The following is a 16,525-nucleotide window of genomic DNA, read 5'->3' as shown; positions in this document are numbered from 1 at the left end:
GAACTGAATTCTTCAAATGGCCTCTTCACACAATGGGCTGAAGGGCCTTCTGTTGCTTTGAGTTACTCTGGTACAGATAAGATGGATCTTTCTGTGTGTGTGTGTGTGTGTGGCACGCTGTTATTACAGATGACGGCATTAATCACTTCACATTGGTTGAGAAGGATGATAAATGCTCTATTTTGATCTCTCCTTGCACGCGCTGCTGTAGAGCAAGAATCAATTCTGCGCAGCATTTTCAGAGACTAAAGGAAGTGTCTGATCTGTGTTCCCCGTTAATATCTGCCAGGACAGATCACTGTGGGGGAGTGCCAGCATGGGGTGCTGGTAGCAGCATGCTCTTAACTACCAGGGCCTTTCATCATTGGAACAAGACCTCTCTAACAGTTTCTTCCCCGCAGTTATCAGACTTCTGAACGGCCCTCCCATAAGCTAGAGTGTGGTTCCGATCTTCCAACCCACCTCTTTGCGGATGTTGGACTTTCTCTCTGTAGCTGTAATGCTACCATGCTCTAACACAATATTCTTTGCTCTGGCATTTTTTCTTTTTGCACTGTCTGTTGTACTTGCGCATGGCTTGATTATACTCATGGAAAGTATGCTTTGATCTGACTGGACAGGACGCAAACAAAAGCATTTTGCTGTGTCTCGGCACAGCTGAAAATAATAAACTGACTCGGTCACCAATATTCCTGTCTCATAGGAAATGAAGGCACAAATGGAATGAGTTTACTATTTTCATCCAGTGACTAGCTAAGCTGAAGAATACAATTCGCACAAAGCCACAGGGGTAAGTCCTGAAATAGCAGGTCAGGGGGGGTGGAGGAAACTGTCCCTCACTACCTGACTGCCCTCTGCCTTTCACCTGACCTTCAAACGTTACTATGTACAAGATCCAGCACAAACCTCCCAACTGGAAATGTCACCTATCCATGTCCACCAATGATGCTGACGGATCCGCTGAGCTACCCCAGCACTTTGTGCTATTTTCAAATGAGATTGGATGCCTGGAAACAGTGTCGGCTGAAGGATGGGAAATTAGCGAGCTGGGTTTGAAGGATGACATTGATCTAATGGCTGGAACAGCAAAAGTGATTCGAGGAATAACAAAGGCTGCAGCAAGACATGGAATGGTGATTAGTGTGGCCAAGGGCCAGGCGGTGATCACATCAGCCAGTAGCAATCATGCATCAATAAAATCTGGCATTGTGAAACTGGAAGAAGTAGCACTCTCTAAATATTCCGCAGTAATGGTCACAGAAGCTGATGAGCTGAATCGAGCAGGATTCAGCTGACCACCTGGATTCTCTATTTGGACTGCCCACCCCTAAAAATAATCCCAAACCCATCCTTCCCTCTCTCTCTCTCTCTCTCTCTCTCTCTTTCTATCCTGGGTTAGGCATAGAGGGCTGACTGGACTGAGCCTCTGCACTGGGCAGTTGGGCAACATGATTCCAGGGACCCTCAGCCCCAGTCAGTGAACTGGTGAGACACCACCTTAGAGCATCTAGACAGGAGGCAGGGTTACAGAGGAACTGTCCGTCACAGCCGAGACAATCTCTTAAATGTCACCATCAATGATCAGAAACATTAACGACCTATTAAAATTGGTGCAAATAATTAAATTATTGATATTCACTAAAACATGGCAAAGCATTCAGAAACATACCTCTTCCTCCCTGTTGGTTTATTATTGTCATGTGCACTGAGATACAGTGAGAAGCATTTGTTTATGTGCTATCCAGTCAAATCAAGTCATACTATATGTTTAAGAAGGGTCTGAAGAAGGGTTTCGGCCCGAAACGTTGCCTATTTCCTTCGCTCCAAAGATGCTGCTGCACCCGCCGAAATTCTCCAGCATTTCTGTGTACCCAAGTCATACTATACATGTGTACAAGCAAGCCATGCACTAGTACAACGGATAGTTGAATATAGTGATACAGAATATAGTGTTACAGTTTTACAGTTACAGTTTGCAATGTGGTAGGCTGGGAGATCGGGACTACAACTTGGCTTATGGACACCGTTGCTTACGGGATTCCCATTCAAGTGAATGTGGACTCATTTGTGTAACTCAAATTTCACTGTACCTTAATTGGTACATGTGACAATAAACTGACCTTGAAACCCTTGAATATGGCAGATTATTCACTGGTGAACATTATCATCAATGAAGGCCAAACGGGCCATCAAAAAACCCCTCAAATATAGCACATAAATGATGTCTGTTCTTGAGCACAAAGCTAAGTCAGGACCACAAATGGAGATGAGTCACACACAAAATCAGTAGAGAATTCAGGATAAGCTGTTTCCCCTGTGGCAGTGTAAATATAGACTTCAATATTACACAGAGAGTTTCAGGCACTTAGAGAGATGTACTGAAAGGAACGATATGGTGTTCAGATAAGGATCGGGAAGAAGAATGTATGCGGGTCTTTGGGTATTTTTAAAGCAGAGATTGTCAGATACTTGATCAGTAAGGGTGTCAAAGGTTACATGGAGAAAGCAAGAGAACAGAGTTGAGAGGGAATGATAGATCAGCCATGATTGAATAGCGGAGTAGACCCGATGGGCAGAAAGACTTATGACTTTATGCAGTTTGCCAAATGACCAATTTCTTTAAGTCTTATCTAACAATAGAAATATGACAAGATGGATAAGATATATTTGGTGTACCTATCGCCCAGGTGAAGGTACGGGGAGGAGATCTACGTGAAGCTGGACAGCTAGAGAGGACATCGCTGCGCATGAATGGCAGGCTGTTTGTGCCATAACTTACTGTACTCAGGACGTGCTGCCCAATGACAGGGCCATCAGATATTGTGTTTCCAACACCATTCCTTGGGAATGAGACTATTTCCAAATACTAGGCAGGGCTCGCTCAGAGCCAGGCAAACCACCAAGGGTTTATTTATGGAGTGGAAGCCCTCCAGTCATTATTGTAGCTGGTGCTGGATCCAACAGATGATCTCACCGTACTAGCAAAATATGATGCTTAATTTGCTCACTTTCCCATTTTATACATCTTTTAAAAACACATTTGGAATGCGATGTTGAAATAAGGACCCCAATTATTTTTTATGTACTTTTTATATTTGAGGTTATTTTCTTACTCCCTTGTGTGAGAAGCAGGAATGGGTTCAAGATATGCAAAACGAGTTGTATTCATTAGATTAGATTAGATTAGATTAGATTAGATAGCCTTTATTGTCATTCAGACCGAAGTCTGAACGAAATTGAAGCAGTCATACATACAATACAATACAATAAAAAAACAACAATAAACACATATTAACATCCACCACAGTGAGTCCACCCAACATCTCCTCACTGTGATGGAGGCAAAAGTCTTAGGTCTCCAGTCTCTTCCCTCCTCTTCTCCTTCTGCGCTGAGGCGATACCCCCCGGGCGATGTTACAACTGTCCCGCGGCTCAAACACCGCGGCCCGGGGTGGTCGAAGCTGCCGCATGAAGGTGCCATTCTTGACCTCGAAGAGCCCAAGAATACTCTTTAGAGCCAAATGAACTTTATACTGACTGAGTAGTTTTCCTTAGACAGAAGGAACTGCAGATGCTGATTTTATTGAAGAAAAAAAAAGACACAATGTGTTTGAGTAACTGAGCGGGTCAGGCAACATCTCTGGAGAAGATGCATAAGCATGTTTTGGGTCAGGACTCTTCACCTCACTTCACATTTCAAGCCCCTTCTATTCTTATCTCTGTATCTTACATTTTTTGTCTTTTCGTATCTGGCATTTAAAAACTCCCTTCCCAGCATCCACCCATCACCCCAGGTTTTGTCCGGATCCCACCTGTCTTACTGCTTTCTCCGCCATTTACTGAAGAAGGGTACTTACCTGAAACGTCACCTATCCGTGTTCTCCAGAAATACTGCTTTACCCACTGAGTTACACACGCACTTTGTGTCTTCTTGTGAATCGTAGATTCCGGCATCTGCAGTTCCACGTGTCTCCAGTTAGTTACAAAGGGGCTATCATTGTGTTCCTTGATACGTGTTACAAGGTGTATTAATATTGACCAATTCACTGGTTCTCCTGACACTGGAGAGGAGGCAAGGTTGATAAGGCCAACTTTCCTGCTCTTCTTCCAAGTTGTGCTGTGAGGCCTGTTGCATTCACCTGTAAATGAACGCATGGGCCTCATATTAATGTTCACTAACAACACCTCCAATGGTGCAGAGCCAAGTGTTGGATGGATTTATGTATTCAGGTCTCAGGAGTGAGACTTGAACCGTGTACCTTCAGGTTGGCATGTGGTGTTATTACCTGCTCAGATAACAGTTACAGAGAAAAAGTTGAATGTCTACAGTGAGGTAGGTTGGAAGATTGGGTCTGCACCCTTAGCTTATGGGTGGACTGTTGAGTACTCTGATAACAGCGGGGAAGAGGCTGTTCCCGAATCTGGTTATACACCCTTTCAAGCTTTTGTAACTGCTGCCCAAAGGGAGAGGGGAGAAGAGACTGGGGTGCGAGTGGCTCTTGATTATGTTGGCAGCTTTCCCGAGGCAACGTGAAATGCAGATAGGGTTGATGGTGGAGAGTCTGGTCTGTGTGATGGAATGGGCGACATGCACAAGTCTCTACAATTACTTGTGGTTTTGGACAGAACTGTTCCCAAACTGAGCAGTGATTATTTTTAATAAGCCATAATTATTTCCAGCCTCAAAAAATAATTGTATCTTGCGGTTATCATTCTCTCAGATAAACAGTTCAAAACCCAGTGGATGTTAAAATAATAGTTGTGGTTTTAGTTTAGTTTGGTTTAAAGATACAGCACGGAAACAGGCCCTTCGGCCCACCGGGTCTGCGCCAGCCACTGATCCCCACACATTAACACTATCCTACACACACTGGGGACAATTTTTACATTTTCCAAGCCAAGTAACCTACAAACCTGTTCGTCTTTGGAGTGTGGGAGGAAACCGAAGATCTCGGAGTAAACCCACGCAGGTCACAGGGAGAACGTACAAAGTCCGTACAGGCAGCACCAGTAGTCGGGATTGAGCCCGGGTCTCCGGCGCTGTATTCGCTGTAAGGCAGCAACTCTACCGCTGCGCCACCGTGACCGGCTGATGACACCTAGTGCTGGTCACAGACTGATATTGTGGGTTAAGAGCAATCCTTCAACCGATTCCAGAATAGCCCAAAGCCTTCTAGAGAAATGAAGGGACAGGTGGGAGGGCTTGGGGGCTTTGTGTGGGTGAATACTTGGGCAAAGGAAGCAACTCAGCTGCTGTGGTGATTTCATTTCTATTTCAGGTCTTGAAATGGGTTGAAGAAACCATCCAAGCCTCCAAAGTTCACCTTGTGTCCACAAACCACCAGGAAAGGGAAGAGCATGTCTGGCTGGTGCCCTTTGATCCAAGCCTGAAAGACGTCACCATCTCCCTCAGCGGACCTGCTCCAGCCATCGAGGTCCGCGACCCCTCGGGTAAGCTGCAGAGGAAATCTCTGCTCAGTCTGTAGAAGGGTCCCGAGCCCAAGCATCACCTATCCATGTCCTCCAGAGATGCTGCCTGACCTGCTGAGTTACTCCAGCGCTTTGCGTTTTTATCTGTGCTCTTGTTGGATTCGAGTGGGTCTCCACATTACAAGGCTTCTTCATGTATTGTTGATGTAGTTGGAAGTGATGTGGATGGAGTCAAGAGTCAAGAATGTTTAATTGTTATATGTACTGAACAATGACATTCTTACTTGCTGCAGCTTAACAGCCCTGTTCACGCTATAACTCACAGATCACACATAATAATCAATAATACAATGACATAATAACAATAATACGAGGTAATCATAAATCTGCAAAAAAATGAAGTCCATAGGGCAACCTGACACAGTCTTGAGATTAGCATTGTGCAACGTTCATGAGCCTGATAGTTGCTGGGAAGAAGCTGTTCTTGATCCACGGTTTTCAGACGCCTGTGCCTTCCTCGCGATGGTAGCAGAGAAATGAGAATATGGCAAGGCTGGTGTGGGTCTTTGATGATACTGGTTGCCTTTTTGAGGCAGCGTCTACTGTAGATCCCTTCCATTGTGGGGAGATCAGTACCTAGATCAGCCCATCAATGGTGGGAGGTCAGTCCCTGTGATGGACCGGGCAGTGTCTATCACTCTCTGTAGTCCTCCTTCTTTCTGGGCGTTCGAGTTACCGAATCAGGCCTTGACACAACAGGCCCGTATGATCTCTGCCTGTAGAGGTTTGTTAGAGTATTTGGCAACATTCCGAATCTCCTCAATCTTCTACCGAGGTAGAGGCGTTTCTGAATTTTCTTTGTGATTGCAACAATATGCTGTCCCCAGGACATATCTTCATAGATAAGCACGGCCAGGAACTTTAAGCTGTTGAGTTTCTCCATCGTCGTCCCGACTTATTTAACCTCGGATTTGAACCAATATCAAGTTGATGGGTTGAAAGTATCAGGGAATTGCTGAACGAGGCCCATTACCCCGCTCTTTCCCCGAACTTTCCACATTATTTTCCCTCTGTTCCATTTAAGGATCCACATAGATTCTTCTTCCAGATTCATATGGATTAAACTCATTGCATAAAAATAACTATTGTGTGGGACTGAAGTGTCACGTTCACTCAGAACTTGTAGACATTGCTGCTACATGAAGTGAAAATATTTATGCTTGTTTAGTCCAGCCACTAGTATCATGTTTGGGTGATGATTAGCCAGTTTTGTTTCCCTCAGGCCGGGTGTTGTGGAGAGGATTGGGTTTGAACGAACTGTTGAATATTCCAAACTCGGCTCGAGTTGTCAATGTCAAGAGCCCACGGCCTGGAATGTGGACAATCAAGGTAAGAGTGTCACTTGTATTATGCTGATTTCTCAATAGTCATTGCAAGACCGATTTTTGTCCTTTTAAAAAAAATATTGACAAACATCTAGTACACTGTCCTATTGTCTCTACGTATGGGTGGCAATTAAGATGCCTTCTAACACCTTATTCATTCTTTCCAATGATCCTTAACTGTCCCGTTCTTCCTTTCCCCAATTTCCAGCATCTTAAGATTCCTGCTGCCACCCAACAGCTATTTTGAGCTGTATGCTATTTTCAATCTTACTTGTTCAGCTTTGACTATATTGTGTATTTTGTGACCCACCCTTTTGTCCTGGACCTTTTTCCCTGGCTTGAAATATCAGAGACTAGAGAGCATAGTTTTGTCGAGAGGGGCAAAATTTAAAGAGGATGTGTGCGACAGGTTTTTTTTTACACAAAGGATGGAGAGGTGCCTGCAACTCACTGCCAGGGGTGGTGGTGGTGGAGGCAGATATGATCATGGCGTTTAAGAGGCTTTTAGATAAGTACATGGATATGCATTGAATGGAAGGATATGGATCACATGCAGTTAGAGGAGATTAGTTGAGCTTGGCATCATGTTCGGCACAGACATTGTGGGCCGAAGGGCCTGTTCCTGTGCTGTACTGTTTTATGTTCCATGTTCTCTGCACAAACTAAGTCAGGGTGGACCATTCACCGAATGGATGATGATTGAGTTTTAATTTTGTTCAGCTCCGCAGTGCCGGGCGCCATTCCGTACGGATCACAGGAGTCAGCAACATTGATTTCCAGGTGGGATTTTCTACGAAACCCACCTCAGACTTCAGCAGAACAATGGAGCGTCCAATTCAAGGTAGATTTGAACAAATGATTCCACTTATATTTTTTGGGTGTGTGTTTTATATTGTTGTCAAACAGCCCCGTGGCAATGTACAGCAGTGTTACAAAAAAAATCAACGGGGTCATATTAAAGCTATTGAGGTAGCTTACAGAAAATTCGGAAGGGATCAAATCCTGTCAGCACGTCATGTGTTTGTGGTTTGCTACAGTTCCTTTACTCTGTAGGAGGTGCTGAGGAGATTAGCCAGGATATTGGAGGCACAAGAGACCGTAGATGCTGGAACCTTGAGCAAAACACAAAGTGCCAGAAGCATCTGGGTCAGGCGGCATCTGCGGAGAGAATGGACAGGCGACATTTTGGGTCATGGTCCTTCTTCAAATTAATTGGAGTAGCGGGCGAAATCTGGAATAGGGAGAGGTAGAGGTGGGACAAAGCCTGGTAAGTGATAGGTTGATAAAGGTTTTCATGAGAGAGTTAGATTTAGCTCTTAGGGCTAATGGAATCAAGGGATATGGGGAGAAAGCATGAACGGGGTACATCCGATATTATATTGGTTGGGCTGAGAGATTACCAGGGTAACAAGGCTGATGTTATCCTGAAATACAATGTGGATGAAGCCAGAAGTTTGAAAGCATATGGTGAACTTCCAGAACATGCCAACATCAATGAGACTGACACCTTTGGGCCTGGTGATGATGATGACATCCAGTTTGATGACATGGGGGACAATGATGGACAGATTTGTCATGATCAGCCACATTATCATATTGAATGGAGGTGCTGGCTTGAGGGGCCGAATGGCCAACTCCTGCACCTGTTTTCTATGTTTCTCGGTGAGGGGAGAGGGTGATTGGTAGATTGGTGGAGTAAGGGTGGGGGTGAAAAGGAGACACAAGGCTGTCAGTTGAGGAGAGAAGAAGAAGAAAATGTAAAGTTGGGTGGAAGGGGACGGGGATGGGGGAGGTAAAGAGAGGAAATGTGGGTCTCGAGCATTGGAGATGAGCCTTGAAAGGAAAGGAGCAGGGTAACGGGGATGGGGGAGTGTGGGACACAGTGAGAGAAATGTGTGTGTAGCGGGAGGGAGCAGGGGAAGAGAGGGAGGGGTTATTACTTGAAATATGAAATATCAATGTTCATACTGTTGGGCTGTGAACTATCCAAGTGGATTGTGAGGTGCAGCTGCTCCAGTTCCTGCCCCAGGAATATGTCCGTCCATTCCCTCAACAGGTGCTGCCTGACCCTCCGAATTCCTCCAGCACTTTGTGTATAGCCAGGATATTGCTGGAATGGAATATTTTGCTCATAAAGAAAGGCTTGGAGGCTTTATTTATTTTCCTTTGGGGAAGCTTCATTGAGGTTTACAAAATTATGAAGTGCTGGCCTAGGGTGAATAGCAAGAAACCTTTCTTCACAGCAGAGGTGTCTAAAAGCAGAAGGGTTGGCTACAGGTTTAGAGGGGATCTAAGGGTGAACGTTTTCATCTGGAATTGTTTATGTTTTAGTTTAGGGTCAGGCAGCATCTCTGGAGGACATGGATAAAATCCCGACCTAAAACGTCGCCTGTCCGTATTCTCCAGACATGCTGCCTGACCAGCTGAGTTACTCCAGCACTTTGTGTCTGTGCTGTTCTAGGTTTGTTCATCTTACCTTGCAAATGGGTGTGTTCTCTTCCCTTGCAGGCATCACCACCCACATACTGCTCAACTGCTCTGGGCTGCTGCCTCCAGGGCAGCTGGAAGGGTTGGAGTTCCTCAGCACGACGGGGCAGCCTCTGCAGAGCTTGCCCATCAGGGCCCATTCCGGCCGCACCACCACCAACGTCTGGGAGGTTCCCCAGATCCTGCCGCCCTCCGAGAGCTTCTTCCTGAAAGTGACGGGACACGACGGGGAAGGCTACCCTTTCCAACGCCTGTCCAGTGTATCCTACACAAGCCTGGTCCCTGGTGAGAAAGCTCATCGTTCTACTCTGCTTTAAGGCCAGGGGTTGTGTGGGGCTGCGATGGTGCCAAAGAGCACAATCTGGTGTTTACATTGTGTCTTCCACATCCTTGGGACATCCCAAAGGACTTCACGTTAGAGATACAGCGCAGAAACAGGTCCTACAGTCCACCAAGTCCGCGCCAACCAGCACCTCCCCGTACACTAGCACTATCCTACACACTAGAGACCATTTACAATTTTTCAGAAGCCAATTAACCTACAAACCTGTACGTATTTGGAGTGTGGGAGGAAACCAGAGCCCCCGGAGAAAGCCCACACACCCACAGGAACTACATCCAAACTCCGTACAGCCAGTACCCGTAGTCAGGATCGAACCTGAGTTTCTGACGCAGTCAGGCAGCAACTCTAACGCTGTGCCAATATGCCCCCACTTGGTAGGGTGAATGCAGAGCCTTTTTCCCAGAGCAGGAAAACCAAGAACTAGAGGGCATAGGCTTCATGGTGAGAGGGGAAGGATTTATTAGGATCCTGAGGGGAAACCTTTGCATGGAACGAGCTGCCAGAGGAAGTCGTTTAGGCAGATACTACATCAACGTTTAAAAGACATTTGGACAGGTACATGGATTGGAAATGTTTACAGGGATATGGCTCAAATGTGGGCAAATGGCATACATGGGCATCTCGTTTGGCATGGACAAGTTGTGCTGAGGGACCTGTTTCCGTCCTGCGTGATTCTCTGTATTTATTGCAGCCACCAATATGTAGCAAATTCCCCTCAAGTAGCAATGAGATAAATGACCGGGTAATCATAGAAAGTGATGTGGTTTGAGAGATAAATATTGGCCATGTCATCATTGAGGATAAACTTGCTCTTCTCTGAAGTAATGCCTTGAGATCTTATGACACACACCTGAGAGAATAAACAGTGCCTCCTGGGGATTTAGCATCTGGAAGACATTAAGATGATAGCTAATGCATCCACTTTGCTGTCTCATTCTTACATTACTCGTCCTAGAGTAGGTTTCAGCCGTCTGCAACAAAATCCCTCCTCATCTCAAACTGTAAATGAGTGATTTCTCATCTCGGGGGGTGGGGGTGGGGGGGAAGGGGGGGGGGGGATGCCATCTCTAGATGACGACTATCAATGCTGAGGAAGAGGCCACTCAGCACCTGCCCGGCCCACCTTGCGCAGCCTCTCAAGACGTTTTAATGAGAGGCAATGCAGTTCTGGTAAGTTGTCTCTCTGTTTAACGCAGGGCCTCCGAAGGTGAGCGTGCCAGCTCAAGCACACGCCTTCTACCAGCAATCCGCCTCGATTCCTTGCTCCGTGGAGAGTCCGATCCCGTTCACCCTGCGCCTCATCCGAGGAGGAACCAAGGTTCAACCGGACCGGTTGTTCGAGTGAGTAGATGGGGAGGGGCTGACACGGGGAGGGAAGGGGAGGGATCGCTCACGTTTCATCTCCTGATCTTCAGATACTCGCTGGGTCTCAGTGCCACCAAAACCTCCAATTCTCTGGCACAACAGCCTCGTCATTATATTACATGTGGACATCTATGTGGTGAATGTTTGGAGCAGGTAGTGGAAGATTCTTTTGGTGTACAATTTTTGGTACTGTCTGATTCACCTCTACCCAATTGTCTCTGGAACTGATACACTATAATGCTGAGAACTATATTCTGCGCTCTGTATCTTCCCCTTTCCTCTATCTATTGTGTAGGAAGGAACTGCAGATGCTGGTTTAAACCGAAGATAGAAACAAAAAGCTGGAGTAATTCAGCGGGTCAGACAGCATCTCTGGAGAAAAGGAATAGGTGGTGTTTCAGGTCGAGGCTGAGGGGATAAGGAAACAAGAGAAATAGATGGTGATATAGAGAGATATAGAACTAATGAATGAAAATTATGCAAAACAGTAACGATGAGATACGAGACAGGCCATTGTTAGCTGAGGCCTAGGTGAAAACGAGTTAAATACAATGAGACTCAACAAGGTGACTTTGAAGCTAGAACAATGACTTGGGTGAGGGAGGGGCAGAGAGAGAGTGTTGCAAGGATTACTTGGAGTTGGAGAAATCAATATTTATACCACTGGGTTGTAGGCTGCCCAAGCAAAATTTGAGGTGCTGCTGTACTTGAGTTTGGCGTGATTGGACGGGATGATCTGATCTGATGCAAAAGAAAGTTTTACACTGTACCTTGGTACATGTAACAATAGTAAACGTAAAGCTAAGTCAACCACCCAGATTCCTGATGATTTTGACTGTCTCTGTCCTGTGGGTCTTGAGGCTTCATGGAGGCCTTCCCCCTGCCATGGCTGACATGGGGCGGTGATCTACATAACATTGTGCATCTCCTGTCCCACCAATGTGTTGGGCAGCATATTGTCCACTGAGCCAAAGAGAGAGGAGATTGAGATCTTTGGTGACACGTCCTAGTCAGAGCCCCAGGGTTGGACAATGTGGGGAATAGTTTGCTTTGAAGGTCCTCGTCTCAGTTTACACTTTAAGGGGAACCGCTCTGCAACCAGCATTGACAGCATCCTCTCCGGCTGGTTCCAGTGTGGCCCTTGCGACAGAGGGAACGAGTGCTGGAGCCCTGGGTATTTCCGACAAGGAGTTAAAAGCAAGCAAAATGTTATACCACTGAAAATATCGAGTGACATTTACATGCTTGTGCCGTAAAACCTCAGGATACTTTGCAACAGCACTATCAAATGAAGACTAGGCATGGGGCCACTTGAGGAGGTTCTAGGGCAAATGGCCACCTGCTTGGTCATATGTAGGGGCATCTTCTGGTTGAGATGGGGTGGAGTGACCTCTGGAGCTCAGAGACCTTGGCAGTTGAGTCACACAGCACGGAATCAGGATCTTCAGCCCAACTCGTCCACGCCAATCAAGATGCCCCATCTAATCTAGTGCCACGTTTGGTCCATATCCCCCTCAATCTTCCCAGGACACGGGAATCAAAATACTAGAGGGCACAGGTTAAAGGTGAGAGGGGATGAATTAATAGAAACCTGAGGGACAACTGTTTCCCCTATAGGGTGGTGGGTAAATGGAATGAACTGCCAGAGGAAGTTACAATAACATTGAAAAGACAATTGTATAGGTGCATGGATAGGAAAGGTTGAGAGGGATATGAGTCAAATGCAGGCAAATGGGACTCTCTTCGATGGAACATCATGATTGGTATGTGTGAGTTGGGCAGAAGAGCTTGTTTCCTTGCAGTATGACTCAATGACTCCATGACCTTAACCCACATCCTCTATCTCCACACACAGTTTTCCTTTCTTGGTCCTTACTGTTTTCGAGAAGCTCATCTTGTTCGTTAAGTACTAATGCACCAACGTCTTTGGATTTTCTTTATATTTACGATATGAACCAAAAGGTTTTTGACTTGCAGCAGATGAGTCAAGAGTGTTTCAATATCTTGAGTAATGGCCGTGGAACAATAAAATCCTTGCTAGCCGCTGTGTAACAGGACGGTAAACTCAATAGCATACTGATAAATATACATTAATGACAATAATCCAAGGCAACTGTTATAGGTGAGCGAATAAATCTCCAATTAAACTCTGCAGCCTCAGTGAAAGATATTTTGCTTGACTTATAAAACCGATGTTCCCACTGTTTGTGACATGACCATGTGTGTCCATGTGGAGGAATGTGTTTCTCACACACACTAAATGTTCTACTTGTCATTTTAGAGATACTGTGAATACCACGTGGGAAATCCCTGGTGTTTCCGGATCTGATGAAGGGTTTTATGACTGTGTGGCGATCAGTAGCTCAGGCACAGGCATAGGCCGCCTCTACTTGGTTGTAACCGGTGAGTAGTTGTGGAAGGTTTTGATGTTGATAATGGTGGCAGATATTCAATGCTGAAAATGATATTTCAGCTTTTTCTGTAGTGACGGTGAATTTGAGAATGCTGTTTTTCTTTGACGAATGTTGTTTGGTCCCCCTCTCCCTCCCTTGGAAATATACTACCACATTTTTCCTTTCCACTCTCCTAAGTGAAACAATACAGACATAATGGCTTGCTCCTGTACTGTAACACTCTACATGTGACAGGTGTGAGTCTGGTCCGATCTCTGTCTTGCTCGTCTCCATTCTGTGAATCGCCCAGTTATTGCTCAGCTCTTCTTCAAAATGCATGTCAAACTCAAAACGTGGCCTGACATGAATCCCTTTCCCTGTCGCTCACCTTCCCGCCACTAACGTTCTCACTCTCCCCAAGGCACTAACATGCCTGAGCTCATTTTCAAACATGCCGCTCCTTACTTGTGATGCTGAACCATGAGTGCGTGTAGATCTTCACCACGAATCAACCAGTTATGTTTTGTTTCACGAAAATGGTTCGTGTTCAGGGAAGACAATTTTCCAGTACCTTCCAGGTGCTTTGGATAAAGACTGCTTCACCCCTGGAACTAATTCCCTCTTCTGTACGATCAGTAACCAGCTCCTTGTTCCTGAATTTGCTCCATACCTCTTATGTCTCTGGTTTGGTGAACCTAAATACCCCAACCTCAGATTAACTAAACGATCTACTGACCTAATATTGTCACCTTCAGAGACGCGGGTTTGGTCCTGACCTCGGGTGCTGTCTATTTGCATGTTCTACCTGTGACCAAATGGGTTTCCTCCCACTTCCAAAGACATGTGGATTTTTAGGTTAATTGGCCTCCATAAATTGCCCCTTGTATAGGGAGTGGATGGGATAACAATGAACTAGTGTGAACAGGTGATCAATGGTCAGTGTGGACTAGGTGGGCTGAAGGGCCTGTTTCCATGCTGTACCACTAAACTAATCTGAACAGTCTGAACCTTTTTCCCAGAATGAAAATATCAACACAGAGGGTGCTGAATGCTTGGAATGTGCTGCTAGAGGTGGTGGCGGAAGCTGATAGATTGTGGGCTGAAGGGCCTGTTCCTGTGCTGTACTGTTCTATGTTCTACATTAAACCATTTTTCTAGAACCACCTCCCAGTGTGGAGATCCCACGAAACGTCACGGCATTCCCAGGGGACCAGGTGGTGCTGACATGTCGAGTGCTGGGAAGCATCCGCTATAACATTACCTGGATGCGTGATGGGATTGAGCTGCAGTCTGACAGCGAGAGAATTATTCCTCTGAAGAACTCATCCCTGGAATTTCGGGAGGTGTGGCCGGAGGACGCAGGTCGCTATGAATGTGTGGTGGTCAATACGCATGGCTGGAGCAGAGCGTCCATCTGGCTGTTCATTCCCGGTAAGAATGGCTCTCCAATGGCATCCCTATCTCCACTGGGACAAACATTGGTGGCTTTCATATCCATGAGCATGAGACAGAGATGAGCAAACTAGCTTATTCTGTACATCAGGAACTTCTGCAAAAAGGTTGAAGAATATTGGTGTGGTTTTCCTTGGAGACTGAAATGATATTTGATATTAATATTGGCTTATTAATGTCACGTGAAAAATGTAAAGCTTTTATTTGCAGATTATCTTGTTAAATTAAATAGTACATTACATTTGGTTTATTATTGCACTGTATAATTGGTATACTGGTTTGCATGCGATCCATTTGAATCATATTGTACCGTGCAATAGGTATGTGGGTTGATTTTTATCGTGAGTAAAATGAAAAGCTTTTGCTTGTGTGCTATTCCCTCAACTCAAATTGCACTGTACATGAGTACACTCAAACCATACACAAGTGCAACATGTAGTGCAAAGCAAAAAATACCAGAGTGCAGAATATAGTGTTGCAGCATTATAGTGTTAGTTACTGAGAAAAGTTCCGACGACTGCAATGAGGTAGGTTGGAAGATCGGATGCACCCTAGCTTATGGGAAGAATGTTCATGCTTTCACATTCCTGGTTGAAGGATTGAAGAGAATTCATGATTTCAGGAGAGTTAACGAAATTGGCAGTGGTAACTCGGAGAAATTGCTTTTTTCCCCCTGGATGGACAAAATCAAACGAGTAGAGCTTCAGACAAGGAAGGCAGAAGTTGGAATCAATATTAGGCTGAACTGTTGTTTTGAATAAGAATTAAGATTTTGTGAGTGTTTTACCATTTCAGGAAGTATTTGAAGGATATGTTGGCCAGTAGTTTGGTGGTGATGGATTAGCAGCCTTTCTGGGCTTCATCACCATTTCCTTCTATTCTTCTTTTAATGGTCAATACTTGTTTTTGTCTCGTGCTGAGGTATTGATATAACCAGTGTCTGTCCACTGGTGTATTTGAACACCAGCGGAGGGACACTAACATCGCAGGTAGATAGTGTGGTGAAGAAGGCATTTGGGATGCTGGCTTTCATCAGTCAGGTTATTGAGTACCGAGGTCGGGATGTTATGTTACAGTTTCGCAAGACGTCGATGAAGCCACACTCGGACTATTGCGTTCAGTTTTGATCGTCCTGCTGCAGGAAAAATACCATTAAGCTGGAAAGAGTGTGGAGAAAATTTACTGGAAAATTTCCAGGACTTGAGGGCCTGAGCTATAGGGAGAGGTTGGACAAGCTGGGATTTTATTCCATGGGGCACAGGTGGCTGAGGGGTGTTTTTACGGAGGCATATGAAATCACGAGGGGAATAGATAGGATGATTGCACAGAAACTTTTTCCCAGTGTAGGGCAATCAACATCTAGAGGTCAACAGGTTTAAGGTGAGGTTTAATAGGAACCTGAGGAGCAACATTTTCACACATAGAATGGTGCGTAGATGGAATGAGCTGCCAGAGAAAGCAGTTGAGGCACTTACAATAACAACATTTAATAGACATTTAGACAGGTACATGGATAGGAGTTTAGAGGGATATGGGCTAACTGTGCAAATGGGACGAGCTTAGATGGGACATCTTGGTTGGTAGGGATGAGTTGGGCCGAAGGGCCTGTTTCTCTGCTGCAAGACTCTGACGCTATGACATATAAAGCACCAATAATCTGAATGGGAAAT

At 45.4% G+C, this 16,525-nt stretch overlaps 1 protein-coding gene across 4 annotated transcripts in view; it reads left to right on the top strand.

The window, feature by feature from the left end:
* The window catches only part of hmcn2 (hemicentin 2), a 247,232-nt gene that overhangs the window by 36,711 nt on the left and 193,996 nt on the right, over window positions 1-16,525 (top strand). For all 4 annotated transcript variants that reach the window (XM_033049217.1, XM_033049218.1, XM_033049219.1 and 1 more), the window contains exons 5-11: window positions 5,280-5,451; window positions 6,713-6,819; window positions 7,536-7,656; window positions 9,324-9,587; window positions 10,842-10,986; window positions 13,292-13,413; window positions 14,562-14,834. In XM_033049217.1, the coding sequence (XP_032905108.1) occupies window positions 5,280-5,451; window positions 6,713-6,819; window positions 7,536-7,656; window positions 9,324-9,587; window positions 10,842-10,986; window positions 13,292-13,413; window positions 14,562-14,834 (1,204 nt within the window). The remainder of the gene's footprint in view (window positions 1-5,279; window positions 5,452-6,712; window positions 6,820-7,535; window positions 7,657-9,323; window positions 9,588-10,841; window positions 10,987-13,291; window positions 13,414-14,561; window positions 14,835-16,525) is intronic.

This window comes from Amblyraja radiata, chromosome 32 (assembly GCF_010909765.2).
Source record: "Amblyraja radiata isolate CabotCenter1 chromosome 32, sAmbRad1.1.pri, whole genome shotgun sequence".
Lineage (NCBI taxonomy): Eukaryota > Metazoa > Chordata > Chondrichthyes > Rajiformes > Rajidae > Amblyraja > Amblyraja radiata.
This window is presented reverse-complemented; position numbering and strand designations above follow the sequence as displayed.